This window comes from Lepus europaeus, chromosome 1, assembly GCF_033115175.1.
Source record: "Lepus europaeus isolate LE1 chromosome 1, mLepTim1.pri, whole genome shotgun sequence".
NCBI lineage: Eukaryota > Metazoa > Chordata > Mammalia > Lagomorpha > Leporidae > Lepus > Lepus europaeus.
The window spans coordinates 14,773,204-14,794,069 of record NC_084827.1 but is presented as its reverse complement, the minus strand read 5'-3'; the positions used below and the strand labels follow the sequence as shown (position 1 = coordinate 14,794,069).

Sequence of the window (20,866 nt, the reverse complement as noted above, 5' to 3'; positions counted from 1 at the left end):
CCATATGGGATGCCAGCGCTGCAGGCAGAGGCTTAGCCTACTGTGCCACAGTGCTAGCCCCCTGATTTTATTTCTTAGATTTTATTTCTTAGATTCACTCCTATAGTGAAGAACATTTTTCAGTGGTTAAGTGATATAGATCTTTTAGGATTGGTTTTGATTGAAGCCATCATGTGGCTCTCTCCACTATGAGAACTGTGATGAATATCCTACTTTTTTCTCACTGTTTTCTCAACACCCAAACCGTATTTTATGATTGTAGAAAATGAATGAATGAATACTGAACTAGTGAATAATTCATGTCAAGTATTGTGAACCACTAACAGCAGCACCAAAATGCAAAACCACATTGTTGGGCTTTTTCCCTAGTTGTAAAGTTACACTTAAGTGCCACAGCTTCCCTTCAGTCCGTTTCCACAAGAAGCTACAATTCCATTGTAAAAGACTTAGGCCCATAATGGTGAAACTTCAGAGCTGGAATGCAATATGATGGTTTTGATTCTTTGAGTCTCTTTTTCTTGATAGTGGTCTTTTAAAATTAAAATATACCTAAGAGGATTAACCCAGTAAATGAATTCATTATAATAGCTTGGTGACTTATCAGATTATAGTTCTTCTTATCAGAAAGTTCCAAGACCTGTGAAAGAACATGAAAGAATAATTTAGGAGAAAGGGCAAGTACCATTTGATGAAAGTTCTTAAAATAAGAAAATGGGAGATGGGGGAGATTAAGGTGTTCTTGAAAGCTAATGGGAAACTCAGAGCTCTGTATGGCCTAGTCCTGCATATAATTTTTAAAGATTTATTTTATTTGAAAGTCAGAGTTACAGAGAGAGAAGAAGCAACAGAGAGAGATCTTTCATCACTCCCCAAATGGCCCTAGCGCCAAAGCTAGGAGCCAAAAGCTTCATCTGGGGCTCCCACATGGATACTGGGGCCCAGGGGCATTAGCAGGGAGATGGATGGAAGTAGAGCAGCCAGGTCCTGAACTGGCACCTGCGTGGGATGTCAGCGTTGCGGCCGGCGGCTTAACCTGCTACTCCACAGTTCCCGCCCAGAGTCCCGCATGTTGACTATTTCCATTGCTGATAGTCACACGTGATGTTAGAGGGCACAGCTACTGTGCCGCTCTTAAAAGTATTCTTTACTCAGGAACCTGATTAATGTGTAGTGTCTGAAATTTCTTGAGATGTAAAAGGAAGCAAAGGTTTGAGAAATAGGAGGTGATTTTTCTGAGATGTGCATATTCCTCAGTTGGGATTATGCCAATTCCGTAACCTGTGTGCCAGCGGTGTTATCTGCAGAAACCAAGGCTAGCATTGCGGTGAGGCATCTGTGTTCTCCTTTCTGTTGTTGCCATGTTGATTTCAACACACGTGTGGTAGTCAAGCCCAGAGAGTAGGCTGAATGTACTTTGGTTAGCCTTTTGTGTTTTTTGGGAAATGAACGTGGAAAAAAATAAGTGAGCTTTCCCTTTCCCTTCCTGAAATCTCTGGAAAGTTTTAGGATTCCTCCTTTCTAGTTTTCCATCTTAGCCTGCTTCGCATGGGAAAAGCATTCTGACCCAGCCACCCACAAGCCTCCAGTTCACACTGCGGTGCTACAGAGCACTGCACCGTGGTTGGAGAAGAGCTGCCGGGACCAGGGCTCCTGAGAAGAGACTTAGACACTGTTGCTCTCTGCTAAATGAGAGGGGCAGCCACTTGCAGTTCTCCCAGCCTGGTTGTTGCCGGCGATTGCCTGTTCCACAGGTATCTTACTTCGTCTACGGTTAGAGGAGGTAGTTTAGTATCCTGTTTCCTGTATTTCACATTTCTCATCTGCTGCCACCCTGATCTCCAAAGACTGAGCCTTTGTTTTAGTTCCAGAATTATTTAAACAGCCCCCAAAAACAGGAATGGAAGGACAGTGATCGTGAGCTGAAATGTCTGACTGTTTGGGCTGTTCCGGAAGGAGCTTATAGAAGTAGATCTGAAAACGCTTACTGGCCACAAGCAGAACCGTGCTTCAGCCCAAGGATTGAATCTGAAACCAGTGAGGAAAACCCAGGAATTTTTGGTACATTTAGCAATACGTCCTTCTCTAGTTGCCTTATTTACCTGTTTCTCTGGCTTAGTCTGTTCAGATTCAGTTCCCATTTTGAATCATCAATTTCTTTGTAGTTGGCCAAGTGGTAGAGCAGGTGATTCCATACCTCATGTAGTTATAATTCAGTAATACGATGTCAGTGCCTTACAGCTGTTCAGAAATTTATGGTTTCTATAACTTAGTGGCACTCATTTTCTATTTTTTCCCATAATTAAACTTAAAAATTTTTATTTATTTATTTATTTATTTTGACAGGCAGAGTGGATAGTGAGAGAGAGAGAGACAGAGAGAAAGGTCTTCCTTTTTGCTGTTGGTTCACCCTCCCATGGCCGCTGCGGCCGGCGCATCGCGCTGATCCGAAGCCAGGAGCCAGGTACTTCTCCTGGTCTCCCATGGGGTGCAGGGCCCAAGCACTTGGGCCATCCTCCACTGCCTTCCCGGGCCATAGCAGAGAGCTGGCCTGGAAGAGGGGCAACCGGGATAGAATCCGGCGCCCAAACCAGGACTAGAACCTGGTGTGCCGGCACCGCAAGGCGGAGGAATAGCCTGTTGAGCCACGGCGCCGGCCAAAAAAATTTATTTGAAAGGCAGAGTGACAGAAATAGACACACACACAAAGAAAGATATCTTCTTGGCCGACGCCTTGGCTTAACAGGTTAATCCTCTGCCTTGCGGCGCCGGCACACCAGGTTCTAGTCCCAGTCGGGGCGCCGGATTCTATCCCGGTTGCCCCTCTTCCAGGCCAGCTCTCTGCTATGGCCCGGGAAGGCAGTGGAGGATGGCCCAAGTGCTTGGGCCCTGCACCCACATGGGAGACCAGGAGAAGCACCTGGCTCCTGGCTTCGGATCAGCGCGATGCGCCGGCCGCAGCGGCCATGGGAGGGTGAACCAACAGCAAAAAGGAAGACCTTTCTCTCTCTCTCTCACTGTCCACTCTGCCTGTCAAAAAAAAAAAAAAAAAAAAAAAAAAAGATATCTTCTATCCACCGGTTCACTCGCCAAATGACTGCAGTGGCTAAGGCGTCACCCACGTGTCCTACGTCGGTGGCAGGAGCCAAAGTATTTGGGCTATCTTCCACTTTCCAGGGTGCATCAGCAGGGAGCCAGATCCAAGGTGAGGCAGCGGGAACTTGAACCGGAGCTCCAGTATGGGATGCTGGCATCTCAGGCTGAGGCTTAACCCACTGCACTGCAGCGCCAGCCCCACATTCAACTTTTTACCTTGATATCAGCTTGGTGTTATCCCTACTTCACTGATGAAAAATCTGAGCAGAGAGAAATTAAATCACACCAAGCTAGTAAGAAGTAGAGGTGGGATCATTACAAATGACAGTGGGGCAAACATATGCCTTTGTGATATGGATGCCCTCCACATTATGAGTGACTGAGGAAGGGTGATGTTACAGACTTTTTTGAGAAGGAAAGCTGAGCTTCTGTGGGGAAGTGGCATTAAATCCTAGAACCCGGCCCAAGAGACTAAGGACAGAGTTGAATGGATTCAGTGACTTCGAGATAGAAGTTTTAGGTGACTGGGTGGAACACAGATGGAAACCTTTTTTTTTTTTTTTTCTTCTCTTTTTTGCATTTTTTTTTAAAGATTTATTTATTTGAAAGAGTTACAGAGAGGTAGAGAAAGAGAGAGGTCTTCCATCTGCTGGTTCACTCCCCAGCTGGCTGCAGGAGCTTCTTCCAGGACTCCTACGGGATGCAGGGGCCCAAGGACTTGGGCCATCTTCCACTGCTTTCCCAAGCACATTGGCAGGGAGCTGCACTGGAAGTTGAGCAGCCAGGACTTGAACCAGAGCCCATATGGGATACTGGCAGTGCTGGCCTGGGCTTTAACCTGCTGCGCCACAGCACCAGCCCCAAGGAATGGGGACTTAACAGACATTTAAGGAAATTGTGGCAGAGTATAAGCCTCATGTTGGGAGAAAAGAAGCCAATAAAGATAGGCAGTAAGGGCTGTTGCTGTCTACAGCAGGGTGTTTGTCTCTGGTCGACCCATTTGCTACAAATGATGTGTCCCGTGGCTGATACCCTCACCGTGAGGATGCCAGCGTACTGCAGGCTGCCCCGCAGGGCAGGCCCGATACCAGCAGGCCTGCCTGAGAGCAGGTGGCTGAGCCGTTCATGAAGCAAAGAACACACCACTAAGGAGGCAGCTCCCAGCCACCATGTCAGAGATGCAACCGAGCACATTCAAAAGCTATGCCTTTTTTAATAGAACAATTAATTTCATATAGACTGTAATTTTAATATGAAAAGTAATTCAAGATTTAGTGTGTTCATCCTATGTGGGGCATATACTACTTCTTTAAGCTGTTGTCTGATTTTTCTAATGGTGATTTGACATTGGTTTCTATTTTTCTTCAAAATGCTCTTACCAACATTTTCCTTAAACATAGCCGTGATATACAGACAACGCAATAGAAGAAATCGGTGGACTAGAGATGTGCTACAGTCTAACACACCTTAGTTTGGCCAACAACAAGATCACAGAAATTAATGGCTTAGCCACATTACCCATCAAAATACTGTGTCTGGTGAGTCTTACGAAGCGCTGCTCTTTGTAGAGTAGTCATGTTTTAATATCAGTTGTGACGAGGTTTTTTTAAATATGCAAGGAGCTAATTCTTTTACTAATTGTTACCGTCTTCAGTTTTCTTGCATGAATGTGTATGATATCAATATTTCATGCTAAAGTAAAATGAGATGTTCTATTGAATAGTGCAAAGATATAGATAAAGTATTGTGTATTTTTCTATTTAAGAAAACCCAGAAGGTACAATTTTGGATGGTTTCATTATATAGAAGTTTTAAATGCTTGAAAGGATAAATATATTTACCTGATTGGATATTACACAATGTACACAAGTAATGAAACATTGCATATTACCCCATAGATAGAAATAATTTCTGTACGTCAAATTTTTTTAAAAAATTTTGTTATTCTCCATATTATCTTAATTTGATTATTTTTATTGATTAAATTTGTTTTTTAACTAATTGATTTGGAAGGCAGAATTAGAGAGAGGAGGAGGCAGAGAAAGAGAGAGAGAGAGGGAGAGAGAGATATCTTTCATCCCCTGAATCACTCTAAAATGGCTGCAATGGTTGAAGCTGGGCTGATCCAAAGCCAGGAGCCATGTGCTTCTTCCAGGTCTCCCATGTGGGTACAGGAGCCCAAGCACTTGGGCCATCTTCTACTGCCCATGTTGGATGCTGGTGCTGCAGATAGAAGCTTAGCCTACTCTGCCACAGTACCAGCCCCTAAAATTTTTTAAAAAATACAAAAAGACTAGAACAGCATGTGAAAGACCAGGAGGAAGCTCTTGGCTCCTGCCTTTGGCCTGGCCCAGCCCCGGCTGTTGCAGCCATTTGGGGAGTGAAACAGCAGGTGGAAGATCTCTCTCTCTCTCTCTCTCTTTCCCTCTGTGACTATGCCTTTCAAATAAATAAATAAGTAAATCTTTTTTTTTTAAAAAAAGAATGCAAAAGTTTAATAATTCACTTGGGGTTTAAGATTTTCTACCCGCTAAGGTATGTTAGTAAAGCATAAATAAAAATGAATTTGATAAATTGTGTTGAAAATTTCAAAATGGAAAGTCACATTTTAGAAGTATGGTGTTCTGAAGGATTATTGGAAGCATGTCCTATTTAGTTTGTTGTTTGTTAGGACCTTATAATTTTCTTCATGTATCTTTTCTGTGTTGATATCTCCATTCATTTTAAGTGGAGCGTGTTAAATGGAAAGAGATGTGGAAAGAGATAAGGATGTGAGAACTGAACTCCTAAGTAAGAGCACCTTCATCCTAAGAGTTTGTTTCAATAACTATTTTTGTAACCTATGCTGACCATTCTGTCTCAATTAGCTTTTGGGAAAAGCACACAATATTTTTTTTTCTACAAATAGGGACATTGTTTCCAAACTCCATTCCTAGCATCCAAGATAAACTAGAAAAATATAGAATATGCTGTCATTCATTTTCCTTAAAATTTTTGAGAATAGGAAGGTTTTCTTTTCCACATTTTAATTAAATCTATAAAATAAAATGCTGTGCACTTGTTTCAACAGTTTTCAGTGCTTATGTTTTAAACTCATGACTCATAAAACTGTTTTTTTTAAATTTCTATTGACAGTAGTTAACTTTACAATTTGAGAAAGAAGAACAATTCACCAAACTTAAATGATTTTTAATTGTCAAGTGGCAACTTTTATGATAAATCTAAGAGGGAAACGTGGTTTACTGGTTAGCTTCTTAGTAAGCAATGACAATGCATTCGAAACTTAAAAATTCATTTCTACTTAGCTATAGATGTATGTTTTTTCCCTCTCAAATTGGTACTTTGACCGTGTTTCTAATTCTACTTATTTAAGAAAATAGCTTCTCTCCAAAAATTTTTCCTATGCTAATTATAAAACAAGCAGTAAGAACTATTGCTACAGAAACTAGATAGCTACATTTAGGAGTGATGTGTCAGTTTTCTACATTGGATAAAGGCTTGAGCTGGCTGACTTTCAATTCAGAGTTTCTGTGAGTGAAGTTTTCTCAGTTTTGGATTCTTCAGGACCATAGACTATCTAATTAAACTTTTCTGTGGCTCACTCCACTCCTGTCATCTCCAACTTTGAAAGCCACCAGAGATACTGTAAAGAAGAATTGCGGTCTATCTACCACATCTAAAGCACTCCAAAGTTCTTTGGGAAGAAGTGCACCATGCATAAATTTAACATGTGGGCATATTTTGAATAAGATATTGAGTTTTTATTTCAATACATTAAATCAATATGGATATGATGTAAGTTCCTTTTTATTGCACTTTCAACTTTTTTGAGGTCTAAATAGAAGGAAACTTTAGCAATATAGCTATGAGAAATTTTTTTCTGTCTGTTACGGAATTTTTCAAATTTATTTTTCAAACAAAAAGAATAGTGTAATAAACCCTCATGTGTCATTGGAGTATTCTAAATGAGTATTTTAAAGAGCCATAGCATTACACCATTGAACAAAAATCTTGGTTATTATTGAAGTGAAATTTTACTAAAAATAGGATGAAAATGAGATTCTGCTATTAGATGTACCAGGAAAAACATTGTAGATAGAAGAGAATCCTATAATTTAATTTTTCAGCTTTACCATGCCTGTGAAAAGGTTTTTTTAAAGATTCATTTACTGGCCAGCGCCGCGGCTCAATAGGCTAATCCTCCGCCTTGCGGTGCCGGCACACCGGGTTCTAGTCCCAGTCGGGGCGCCGGATTCTGTCCTGGTTGCCCCTCTTCCAGGCCAGCTCTCTGCTGTGGCCTGGGAGTGCAGTGGAGGATGGCCCAAGTCCTTGGGCCCTGCACCCCATGGGAGACCAGGAGAAGCACCTGGCTCCTGGCGTTGGATCAGCACGGTGCGCCGGCCATTGGAGGGTGAACCAACGGCAAAGGAAGACCTTTCTCTCTCACTATTCACTCTGCCTGTCAAAAAAAAAAAAAAAAAAAAGATTCACTTACTTGCTTGTTTGAAAGACAAAGTGACAGAGAGCAGGAGGGCAGACAGACAGACAGACACACACACATACACATTCCATCTTCTATCCCTCGGTTTGTTCTCCAAATGACCACAACAGCCAGGTCTGTGCCAGGCCAAAGCCAGGAGCCAGGAACTCCATCCCAGTCTCCCACATGGGTGACGGGGACCCAAGCACTTGGGCCATCTTATGTTGTCTTCCCAGGAACGTTAGCAGGTAACCGGATGAGAAGCAGAGCAGCCGGGATTTGAATTAGTATTTCAATATGGGATGACAGCATCACAGGTGGAGTTAACCTGCTGTGCTACAATGCCAGCTCCAGTTTTGAAAGCTTAAGAATGAGTACTTGGCCGGCGCCGTGGCTTAACAGGCTAATCCTCCGCCTTGTGGCGCCAGCACACCAGGTTCTAGTCCCGATTGGGGTGCCGGATTCTATCCCAGTTGCCCCTCTTCCAGGCCAGCTCTCTGCTATGGCCCGGGAAGGCAGTGGAGGATGGCCCAAGTGCTTGGGCCCTGCACCTGCATGGGAGACCAGGAGAAGCACCTGGCTCCTGGCTTCGGATCAGCGAGATGCGCTGGCCGCAGCAGCCATTGGAAGGTGAACCAACGGCAAAAAGGAAGACCTTTCTCTCTGTCTCTCTCTCTCACTATCCACTCTGCCTGTCAAAAAATAAATAAATAAATAAAATTAAAAAAAAAAAAAGAATGAGTACTTAATCGTAACCTCAAAATTACTCTTTATTTTGATTCTCAAACTAAACATTTAGTTTTACGATGGCATTTTCTTATACTTCAAAGCTAAAGAACCCAAGAAATAATGAGTATGTTTGAAAATACCAGGAAAGAACAAATTACTGTTTTCACTCATTTGTTGTCACGAGTACATGGAAGTTGGGGAAAAGGACAGTGTTTTAGTCTTGAATCTTTGTTTTGTTCTTGTCTGAGAAGATGTTTATGTATGGATTGTTGAAGAACTTAGTTTGGTTTTTTATCGTTGCATAAGAAGCCACCTCAGTTGCGATGACTTGGAGAAATAACCATTGTACCAGCTAATACTTCTATAGTCTGAGCTGCATTGAGCTGGTTGGTTCTGCTGGGCGCTGCTTTCAGCTAGGATATTCGTTGGGGGTTGACTTAGTTGAAGTGCCGGGTGGCTGTATTTTTCTGTATACTTAGTCTCAAGGCCTCTGTCCATGCGACTTCATCTCCATGAAGACTTTCTGCAGGTTCTCTCTACAGAGTAGCTGGAGTACAGTATCTTACGTGGTAGCTCAGCACTCCTAAAAACTGAAGCTGCCAGGCATTTCTACATTTTGAACTTGGAACTGGTAGATGAGGATGTAGAGAAACCAGAACTTAAAAACAAGCAAACAAACAAAGACATGTTTACTTTTGTCTAATTGAAAGGCAGGGCCAAGAGAGAGAAAGATGGATCAGTCTTCCTTCTTTTGGTTCACCCTGCAAATGCTTGCAGCACCTAGGCTGGGCCAGGTTGAAACCAGGAGCCAGGAACTCCATCTGGGTCTCTGCTGTTGGGCGGCAAGGACTGCAAGCACTCAGACCACCATCCACTTCCTCCCAGAATGCACTAGCAGGAAGTTGGATTGGAAACGTAGCAGCCAGGGCTCAAATTGATACTCCAGTATGGGATGTGGGCATACCAACTGGTGGGCACAATGCCCACCCCTGCCATGTTCTTTTCGGTACGACAGGTTGGAGGTCCAGCCTAGATTTAAGATGAGAGAACCATGTAACAGCACAAGTTAACATGGAGGCTCCCAAGGTGACAGATTACCATCGCTCTTGTGATAAGAAGGGATTCTATTTAGGATGCTTCTGAGAGCAAAGTGTGTCTGGGAATTTCAACATTGAAATGTTTTATTGTGATGGTGATGAAAGAACTGCATTTAATCTATATTTCTGAAGATAGACATGGAGCCATGCTGCCATTAGACTTTAGATATGGAATAGCAGAAGTTTATATCAACTGGCCTTTTGTCTTTCCTGCTGATTTGAGTATTCACCTTGCTTTAACTTTGATGAAAATATCATGTTTTTAGTGTTCTACCTCAAAAACTGGGATTTCTTACTGGAGTGAGTGTGTGTGTGTGAATTGAGAGAGGTGGAAATGGAGTTGAAGGGAAGGCGAGAGAATGCCTTAGTGATACTTTAAGAGATTTGGGGCAGTATTCCGAATGAAACCTTGACATTACAACTTTTGCTACAAGAGGCCTTTCAATATTAAGTATATTTTGTCCATTTTAGAGCAATAACCAGATTGAAAAGCTCACGGGTTTAGAAGACCTGAAAGCCCTACAGAATCTGGATCTGTCCCACAACCAGATAAGCAGTCTCCAGGGCTTAGAGAATCATGACTTTGTGGAAGTGATCAACCTGGAAGATAATAAGGTAATGTCGTTTACATACCGCGGTTTCATTGTCTACAGAAGGGGGTAGCAGAGGCATAGCACCAACGCCCCATTACTGCTTTCACAAGGACTTTGGCCTTACATGTCAGTTTAGAATTGTTATGCCGAGGGTGAGCGTTTGGGATGGTGGTTAAGACATGGATTGGGACACGCACATTCTGTATCAGAGAACCTTGAGTTCTGGTTCTGCCCGCTACTCCAGCTTCCTGCTAAAGCAGACCTGGCGAGGCAGCAGGTGGTGGTTCAAGTACTTGAGTCTTTGCCATCAGCCTGGAAGACTGGGATTGAGTTCCTGGCTCTTCCACAGGGAGGGAGTGAACCAGTAGGCTGGAACTTGCTCTCTCTCTCACTCAAGTAAATAAAATAAAATTTTAAAAATGTCATTCTGGCAAATTTCCCAGAGCAGTAGTTGCAGATGGACTTTTTAAAAAAATTGCAATTCTTAAGTTTTGAAAATTGGATGATTTCTGATTTACATTGTTTTAAAGGTTAAAGCCGCATCCATAGTCACGCGGTTTCTCTGAAGTAGGTAATGCTCCTGTAAAATCTTGTGTAGAATGCTGGCCTGAGGGATGTCTGATTGTCAGAGCAGGAGAACAGCCTCAGTACTGTGCTGCCCCAGGCCCGCTGTCCGAAGAGAAGACTGGGGTCATGGTGGGAGGTGCAGCTGGGCAAATGCTGCTCAGAGGATACCGAATTTCAGCCAGGAGGAATAAGTTCAAGATGTGCGCTGTACAACATAGTTAAAAAACCGTAGTTAAAATAGTGAAAATGCCAGGGGATTTTAAATGTTTTTAGCACAAACTCTAACTCTGTGAGGTGATGCATCCGTTAATTAGCTAGATTTAGCCATTCCACAATGTATATTTCAAGATATGTTGAATAATAAACATATAATTTTACCTATCAGTTAAAAATTGTTAATATTAATATCCTAAGAAAGGCAAAACCACTTAGGAAAATAGAAAAGGTATAGAAAATGAATTCTTGTATCCTATTGATATATATCCCAGTCTGCCTGAAGAGTTAGGGATTTATTCAAATTTTCATGCCTGAGTAACTGCATACTTCAAAAATTGTTGTAATTAGCTTTTACTCTTAATTACATTTTGTCTTTTGAAAAGAATTTGTGCTCCTAATCATGATATAGGAAGTTGGTTCCTTGCTGACTTGTTATACAGTAAGACCTGCAAAGTGATTTTATTCATGTTGGGTTCTTTGTCACATGTTTGGGGTAAAAGATTTCATAAGGCAGTTGGACATTTGTTTCTTTGGAAGTGAGAAGGTGGGCTGACCCTGAAAGAGAGTGGAGTGAGCTGTGATGCTGGGGAGGGCTTGCCGTGTCCTGTGTCCTGCTGTGAGGGTTTTTGTCTGTCGTCTCTTTCTCCAGCAAGTTTCCATCATCTGTTAGGTTGCTAAAGATCAAGAGAAGTCAGTCACTGCATCTGGGAGAAAGTGAATTTTTAATCACAGACAAACTGTCCGTCCTCCTTCTCGCATGATTTGTGAGTGAAATTGTTTGGCGACCTCTCGAGGTGATTAGTTCCAGTAGACGACCTGTGTTCACTGTGCAGTCTGGGGGAGTGTGCACCGTCTCTGTGTAGGGTGGTTCTGGTGCCCTTTTCACGTGGTTACCCTTGCAGACTGAGTGTTTTTTAATTTCCTACCTGAAAATGCTTCTCGCTCATGAGGGGTCCTCAGAAAGTAACATACGTGAAGAACTATGCACAGACTCCAAACCAAGCTTATCTTTTACTTCACATCTTCCACAAATTGTTGAGGTACCCTAGTGGGTGTTGGCAAGACGGGATAGTGCTCATGGAATCCCCAGTGAGGATGTCTCAGGGTGCAGGAAGAGGAGTTACAGTGGTGTTGCTGATTCTGCTCACAAGCTGGAGCTATTCCCTGAGTGTGTGTGTGTGCACGAGGCACTGAATCCTCGTTGCACCCCTCACTGCTGCTTCAGATGAAGAAGCGGAGGCCTAGAGAGGTCAGGTAACTTGCCCTAAGTTATGTGTCCAGCAGCCAGCAGAGCCAGGATCTGTGCATAGAATGGCTTTCCTCCAGAGAGTGTTCTTAGCCTCTGCAGGATATCACAGTCAGGGAAATGCGAATGGCCCTCCAGAATGGTGCTTTCCATGGGAATAGGACCAGAGCCAGAGATGGGAGCCACACAGGTCTAGTCATCAGGATAAATGGTAAAAAGAAACAAGTCACGTTAATGTTAATAATATATCCAAAAGTTATCTTTCAACATGCAATCAATATGCAAATTTATTGATATGATAGTTTACTTCCCATTGTTTCACACTAAGTTTCTGACAGCTGGTATGTCTTTTACAGTTAGAGTACATCTCAGTTCATACTAGCCAGATTTCAAGGGCGAGGTAACCACATATGCCCACTAGTGTTATATTGGATAGAGCAGGTCTAAAAATATCTCACAAAAATATATTGTCCTCTTACATCTCAAGTGATTTTTCAAATTACATTTGAAAGATTGTTAGGAGAAAGAGGGTAGCATTAAGCCAAGAGAGGAGTTTATAATTTTCAAATGTTAAAAGACACCATTAAAAAAAAAGTGTCCATGTGTCCCAAAGGGGACTTTTGTCAATAATTGGGCTTGTAACAATAACACAATTCCCTGCCTCCCCAGCTGAGCAGGCTGGGGAGCAAACCACAGTACTTTGAAATGTTCTTTGAGCCATTTGACAAGCTCCTCAGAGACCTCTCAGGACAACTAGAATGCTATGGAACAGGGATGGAAAATTTATCACTTGAAAGGAACAGGAACAAGTATTTGGCATAGCGGTTAAGAAGCCCACCTCCCGTACTGGAGTGCGTGGGTTTGAATTCTGCCTCTGCTCCCGATACCACCTTCCTAACGTTGTGCGTTGTGGGAGGCAGCAGGTGCTGATGGCTGAAGTAGCTGGGTCCCTTTCTAAATAAATAAATAAATAAATAAATACTTTTTTTGAAAAGAAGCAAAACATAGCTTCTGATTTTCATATGATAGTTTGGTGTTAGGAATATTGTTTTATTGATAGCACTTTCATAGATATTATTCATTTAGTTTTAGCCACTGAAACACCGTAGCACCTACATGTGACTATGTGGACTTTCAGCAGCTGATGATTTGGGGCCTTTGTGCGTCTCCACTCTGTCATCTGCTTTAGATTTTAAGTCATTTCTGGCATTGAAAACATCCCAGTCATTTCATTTAGCTGCAGAATAGCAATCTGGGAGTGACTTCAAGAATGCTGTGTTACTTCTCGGAGTCTTGGTGTCATTATTGGACAGTGTTTGTTCCCAACTACTTTTCAGTGGGTTTGTGAGGTCCAACAAGATAATGCCCACCATGCAACAGAAGCATGGGACGACCTTAAATCCTAAGTAGCAGCAGCATTCCTCCCGGAGGTCCTGGTCTCCAGTTTTTGCAGTGCTCCAACCCTTCTTCCTGAACATGGATAGAGGTGACGGCAGCTGAAGACTGTTGTCCTAAGCTTTATTTTTTGTGATACTTTATATAGCTAGGAAATTCTGTGTAACTCTTTGTTTTTTTTTTTTTTCAGAGATAGATATCATCTAATATTTCAGGCAAGCAGTGCGTGGGAATTTCTTCCCATCTTTGCTGGATCCTGGCTCACACTTCTTTTCATCTATGTGAGGAAAAGGAATTTTGGGGAACTGAATACAATCTGATTTTAAGTCAACTTATTTGCTCTCTGGATATGTGTGTGTTAGGACTTCCAAAGAAAAGGGTTAGACTAGATCATTCCTTGGGGTACTTGGGGCCTCCAAAGGCTGACAGCTGGTGCAGAGGCAGCCAGGGTGGGGTACAAAGACACTGCTGTGGTTGGATCTTGTGCTGAAATCAGTCTGCATTCTACCTGGTGCAGGTGTTCCTGCTGTGGGGTGCAGATAGAAAGGAGGCTGCCTCTCTGGGGGGGCTCTGGCTTCTTTGCATCTAGAGAGGGGCTGGCCCAGGCAGGTAGCTGATCTGCTGTGTAGCTTCAAAGATTGCAAAAGCTATCCCAGCAGCTGTTCTTTCTGGATAGCCTTGACCTCTGCAGAGAACACTGGTGGGTGCATATTTGGAGCTAGGACCCTATCCTTTCCTCTGGACCCCTTACTCCTTGCCTGCTTCTTGGTGAGCCGCCCCACGGTGATGGGCTCAGCTGGCTTGGGTGTCCATTACCTCACTTTGCATGGGCTCACTGATGAGTGAGTGAGTGCAGGCTGTTGGCCCCAAGGCTCTGTGCATTGTAGGCAGGTGACTTGCTTAGGCCTGCAGCGCGGGACAGAGGACCTGCTGTGGCCAGCTCACGTGACTCAGGGTGGAGACAGCACTCTCAGGGGTAGCTGCTGGAGTAAGGCCTTGCAGAAAAGAGTTTCAGAGCCAAGTTGTGGAAGTTGTGGACATTTCCCTGCACCTCGCAGACGGACCAAGCTGACTTCCACCATGGGAGCTTCACACATCTGGCTTCTCTGTTAGAAAATTTTCCCCAAAGTTCCGAAACAGTTCACGCCCTCATTGCATTTAAGCTTCTGTCACACCCTCACAACAATGGCCTCTGACCACCTGTGGCCTCACCAGAACCCCTTCCTGTTCTGTAATCAGCACTTAGGACTGCTCAAGGGTACGACATATCATATATTCTAATCTGGCATCCTGGGTAGTTACTGTCTTCCTCACTGCAGTGTTAGTTTCACGGGCTCGGGGACTCTATCACGTTTGCCTTGTGCAGTGCCTGGCTCACAGCTGGCGTTGCAGAATATTGATTGACCGAATTCAGGACCTCAGGAGCCCTCAGCAGTGCCCAGCCTGGCCTCTCAAGCTCTTGATTGTGTGTGATAAGATTCTGGAATGATTATGTATCAGAAATAAGGCTGGAGTGTTTTTCTGCTGCATGGAGAGAGGTGATAGAGACTGGAGCTCAGCAGAGCTGTCTGAGCAGAGACAATGAGGGCTTTAAATAAGGAAGGGGTAGTGAGGAGACAGAAGGCTGGTTCCTGGAAGACTTCTAGGGTAGAGAGGAGGTTGTAGATGGAGAAGATGTTGCCAAAGAGGACTCCCAGGTTTCCTGTTCAGGTGACTGTGACTGGATGACTAAGGTGCCATCTATCCTTACCGATAATCCAGAACCCTGAGTTCCTGGATTTCCATTTTGCCCTAAACTACGGCTGTGCAGACCATGATATATGCCAGCTCTCCATGATAAAAGACAAACCATGCCTGTGCAGTTACTTCTCTTAGAAGCTCATAACCCTAAGTAAGTAGAGTAGGTTAAATTGCAGCCCTCAAAAAATTTGTCCAAGTCCCCCTGAGGATCTATGTATGTGTCCCAGCATTTCAGAACTCTTATTTAATAGTTGTAAAAATCTGTTGAATGAGCATGTCAGGATTTACTGAGTTACTTGCTTATGAAATTTGTGTTTTTATAAGATTTACTATTAAAATAATATTGTAATGGGAGACTAGGAGAAGGACCTGGCTCCTTGCTTCAGATCAGCACGATGCGCCGGCCGCGGTGGCCATTGGAGGGTGAACCAACGGCAAAAAGGAAGGCCCTTCTCTCTGTCTCTCTCTCTCTCACTATCCACTCTGCCTGTCAAAAATAATAATAATAATAATAATATTGTAGTATATATATTCTTACACGAGAGGGTTGATGTAAAATTGATGTGAAACTCGAGTTATCTTTTGATTCTATTTTCCATGAATAGTCCCTTTGTACATAAGCCTTTGAAATGCATTTTTGTTGTTGTGTTCTTGGGATAGTCTTGGAAATACCTTTCTTGGGTCTGGGCATTTATAAGATTCTAAATATATTTCCAGCCATGTACGCATTTTAACACTTTGTTATCAGCACATCTTTCTATTTCCTTATCAGAAAATATCTTCTTGAAATTATGTCAGTCTGGTACAGAAAAATCAGTATTTTTATATTCTATTTCATATGAATTTCTTTGATTGCCAGTGAGGTTAAACATTTGTTTCTACCTATGTTAGCTATTTGGTTTTCTTTTAAGAAGTTCTCAATTCATGCCCTTGACTATCACTTATTTTACTATAGTTGTTCTTTGCTTTTCATTGTACTTGTCATACTTTTGGTTTATACCTTAAAATTATTTATGAAGTAGTGTCAATATTTTCTTTTGTGTCAGTTTTATTCCTAAAATTTTTATGAAACTTTTTTTCCATTCTGAAGTCTGATAGGTATTCATCTAATTTTATCTTTACTTGTTTATTTACTTATTATTTATTTTCAAGATAGAGACTCCTCCCATCTGTAGTTTCACTCCCCAAATGCCCACAACAACTAAGGCTGAGCCAGGCTAAAGCCAGGAGCCAGGGACTTAATCGAGGGCTCCCTCATGGGTGGCAGGGGCCCCCCCAAGTACCTGAACCAACATCTGCTGCCTTCTGAAGTGTACATTAGCGGGAATCTGGAATCAGGAGTGGAGCTGGAAGCTGAACTTAGGCACCACAGTGTGGGATTCAAGTGTTCCAAGTAGTATGTAACCTCTAGGCCAAACAGCAGCTCCTAATTTTTTATTACCTATAACTCTTTTTTTTTAAGATTTATTTTTATTTATTTAAAAGGCAGAGTTAGAGAGAGAGAGAGAGAGTGAGTGAGTGAGTTTCCTTCTGCCGGTTCACTCTCCAGTGGCCACAATGGCCAGGGCTGGGCCGTGACCAAAGCAGGAGCCAGGAGCTTCTTCCAGGTCTCCCACATGAGTGCAGGGGCCCAGGCACTTGGGCCATGTTCTACTGCCTTCTCCAGGCCTTTAGCAGGGAGCTGGATCAGAAGCGGAGCAGCTGGGAAATGAGCCTGTGCCCGATGGGATGCTGGGATTGCAGGCAGCAGCTTCACCTGTTGTACTGCTACACTTGGCCCACCTATAATTCTTTTTAAGGATTTTTTTAAAGATTTGTGTACTTATTTGAAAGGCATAGGTACAGAGAGAGAGGAGAGACAGGAAGGTCTTCCATCCACTGGTCACTCCCCAAATGGCTGCAATGGCCACAGGTGGGCCAGTCCAAAGCCAGGATCCAGGAGCTTCCTGTGGGTCTCCCACATGGGTGCAGGGGCCCAAACACTTGGGCCATCCTCCACTGCTTTCCTAGGTGCGTTAGCAGGGAGCTGGATCGGAAGCAGAGCAGCCAGGACTCAAACAGGGTGTCCATATAGGATGCCGGCACTGCAGACTGTGGCTTAGCCCACTGTGCCACAGCACCGGCCCCCACACATCTTTAACTCTTAAGCCATAAGTAATTTTGTTACATAATTGAAACAAAAATCTAAATTCACTCTTCTAATGTCTAATGGTAATATGATAACAGCTATCCTGTATGCCCAGTGTCTTGCTGAAGAACTCCCAGGAGAGGGAGGCACAGGCAGGACAACCAGTGTGTGTTGCACTCCCTTTCCTAGCTTCATCCTGTCCTTGGCAGGACTAGGAGAGAAGCTCCACCCTTTTGTTTGATTTGCAGAAGTCCGGGTGATCCCAGCTATGTTTGTAGAACATAGGTTATATGATCCATGATCATTCCATTCATTCTATTCTCCTATCAAGGAGGTCTCTCCTTGTCAGTCACCATAGATAGCAGTCTTCAAAATGAGCACGCATTGTATTGCTGAACTGGGACTATTCTGTCTCATTCAATCACATGATGATGGTTTCTTAGGAATACGTTCAGTTTTACTGGTAACATGTTGTATCTGATTTTTGTCTGCTGATCTCTGATATAAACCTCTCAAGTGGGGAAGCTGGTTCCCAGCCTAAGCACCTATAATGTATCAGAATGCCCTTAAGAAAGTTAACGTAGCAATTTCTGCTGCGGCCAGTCATGTGTACAAGCACAAGTGGCTGGGACTTGTTAGTAAGACGTGGTGAATGCAGGAGCTCTCTCTTAACATTTGTGTTAGGTCCAATAACAAGACCTGTGTGATAGATGGAAATCCATTGCTGGAAAGTTTTTACCGAAAAACGTGAACCAAGTTTACTCTTCCTGAATACCACAATATTTTTTCAGTGATCCCTTTTTTTCTTATAGATGTCTTATAATGGCAACCTGGTAGATAGTCTAGTATCCAATGGCAAAAGATGCCTACTAGCATAACGATGCTCTGCCCCAATTAATATGTGCAGGTTATATATTGTAACTCACGTTCACCTGTCATATTATGTCTTTGGAACATAGGACATATGTTCATCACCTGACTTAGTAATTGAGTAACTCAGGAGTATTGGTGACCATGCTATTGGAATGCTTTATAATGTATGCAGACATGATTTGGGGGGAAAATAGAAATGAAAAGATGATTGTTAACCTTTTATAAAAGTTCACTATTTTATACTTTAAATAAAATTGCAGTTCTGGAGCTGGCGTTGTGATGCAGTGGGTTGAGCCACCACTTGCGATGCCAGCATTCCATGTCCGAGAGGTTCAAGTCTTGGCTGCTCCACTTCTGATTCTGTTTCTTACTGATGTACCTTGGAAGGCAGTAGAGGATGGCCCAGTTTCCTGGGCCCCTGCCACCCACGAGAGAGACCAGATGGAATTCCTGGCTCCTGGCTTTCACTTGGCCCAGGCATGGCTGTTGTAGCCACTCAGAGAGTGAACCAGCAGATGGGGGGATCTGTTTCTCTCTTTGTCTGTTCCTCTCTGTATCTCCCTCTCTCTGTGTAAATTCTGCCTTTCAAATAAATAAACATTCAGAAAATTATAGGTTTGCTAATTACAGGAAATTTAAGCAAAACTATTTGTCTTTAGTGGAGAACTGAGGGCCTGCTTCAACCTGAGCTCAGAATACTCTTTTTTCTCCTCTTTTAAAAGTTGTGAAACGTAACCTATGCAGAGAAGTAGGTAAACTTCAGTGTGCAGTTTAGCAAAACAAGTTAAGGTGAACAGTGGATACTCATCAAGAAGTTTGTGCATAGCTTTCAGTTTTTACCTTAAAATAATTCTTTTGTGGAAAAAGTGATAGAGGCACACATACAGGTGGAATAAGGAGGCTGAATCAGTTAATGAGACCAGGGTAGCAGACGCTGAGTTAGTGGGGGGAAGTTGGGGGACTGAGGCCTAGGAACAGGGATGAGGGTTGGGGTGCATAATCAGGTTGCCCTTATATGTATTTTTTTTTAAATTAAACTTTTATTTAATGAATATAAATTTCCAAAGTACAGCTTATGGGTTACAATGGCTTCCCCCTCCCAAAACTTCCCTCCCACCCACAACCCTCCCCTTTCCCGCTCTCTCTCCCCTTCCAATCACATCATGGTTCATTTTCAATTCTCTTTATATACAGAAGATCAGTTTAGTATATATTAGGTAACGATTTCAACAGTTTGCCCCCATATAGCAACACAAAGTGAAAAAAAATACTGTTGGAGTACTAGTTATAGCATTAAATAAGAGTGTACAGCACCTTATATGTATTTTTATTGTTTCTCTGATTTGTTTTTTCACTTAAAAAAAGATTCGTTTATTTATTTGAAAAATAGAGTTACAGAGAAGGAGAGAAAGAATCTTCTACCCGCTGGTTCACTCCCTGAATGGCTGCAATAGCCAGGGCTGGGCCAGGCCGAAGCCAGGAGCCAGGAGCGAGGAGTTTTATCTGGGTCTCCCACATGGGTGCAGGGGCCCAAGCACTTGAGCCATCTTCTGCTGCTTTCCCCGGACGCACTAACAGGGAGCCGGACTGGAAGTGGAGCAGCCGAGACTCAAACCAGCACCCATATGGGATGCCAGCCCTGCAGATAAAGCTTAACCTGCTGAGCCATAGTGCCAGCCCCTGTTTCTCTGATTTTATCTACTAGTTTATTTCTACCTTAAAATAAGTTTGGATCAGAGGCGGGGCTTTACTGTTCTCTAGCCAGAAAGGAAAAGACGCTGCTGTGTTCGTTCCCATTTATTGAAGGAGCGTGCAGTCAGTCCCTTGTTCTGCATAGCTCTATGGAATTCTCATTAGAAAGCTAGATATTCAGCAGAGCAATTTTTAAAAGAATTTTTATTAATATAAAGAGAACAGATTTCGTGAGTACAATTCTGAGAAGATAACCACATTTCCCTCTCCCCCTTTTTCCCTTCCCTTAATCCTTTCTCCTTCCTTCCTTTTTTTAAAATTTTTGCAAAAACATAATTTGAGTCCATTCTATAATCACAGGCTTAATATACCACTAACCATAATATTAAGTAAGTAACAGACTATAGTTCCACAGGAGTAGAAACCAGGTTTAAAACAACAATCAATCTCATCATGTCCATTTCCTTCTTATGTATTTTTTGAATTGTATATTAACTTCTGTATCAGAGAAAACATATGATAAATATTAGCTACTATATTAACTACTACATAAAAGAAAACGTGGTATTTGTCTTTTGGGGACTGGCTTACTTCACTAAGCATAATGACCTCCAATTTCATCCATTTTGTTGCAAAAGACAGGATTTCGTTCTTTTTATGGCTGAGTATGTCCTATTTGCTTTATCCCATCATCAGCTGGTAGACATCTGGGTTGATTCCATATCTTAGCTATTGAACAGTAATAAACATGGGGATACAAGTAACTCTTTCATATGCTGATTTCACTTTGCTGGGATAAATACCCAAGACTGGGATGGCTCAGTCCCATGATAGAGCTACTTTCAGATTTCTGAGGAATCTCCATACTGTTTTCTATAATGGCTGTACTAGTTTACATTCCTACCAACAGTCTATTAGGGTACCTTTTTCCCTGACATCTTTGCCAGCATTTATTGTTTTTTGATTTCTGTATGAGAGCCATTCTAACCTGGGTGAGGTTAAACCTCATTTTTATTT

The 20,866-nt window shown here is 42.7% G+C and overlaps 1 protein-coding gene across 1 annotated transcript in view; it reads left to right on the top strand.

Annotated features, from left to right (window-relative positions):
* The window catches only part of LRGUK (leucine rich repeats and guanylate kinase domain containing), a 133,791-nt gene that overhangs the window by 26,117 nt on the left and 86,808 nt on the right, over positions 1-20,866 (top strand). Inside the window, exons 6-7 of the mRNA XM_062195156.1 lie at positions 4,507-4,631; positions 9,871-10,014. Coding sequence (XP_062051140.1) covers positions 4,507-4,631; positions 9,871-10,014 — 269 coding nt within the window. The remainder of the gene's footprint in view (positions 1-4,506; positions 4,632-9,870; positions 10,015-20,866) is intronic.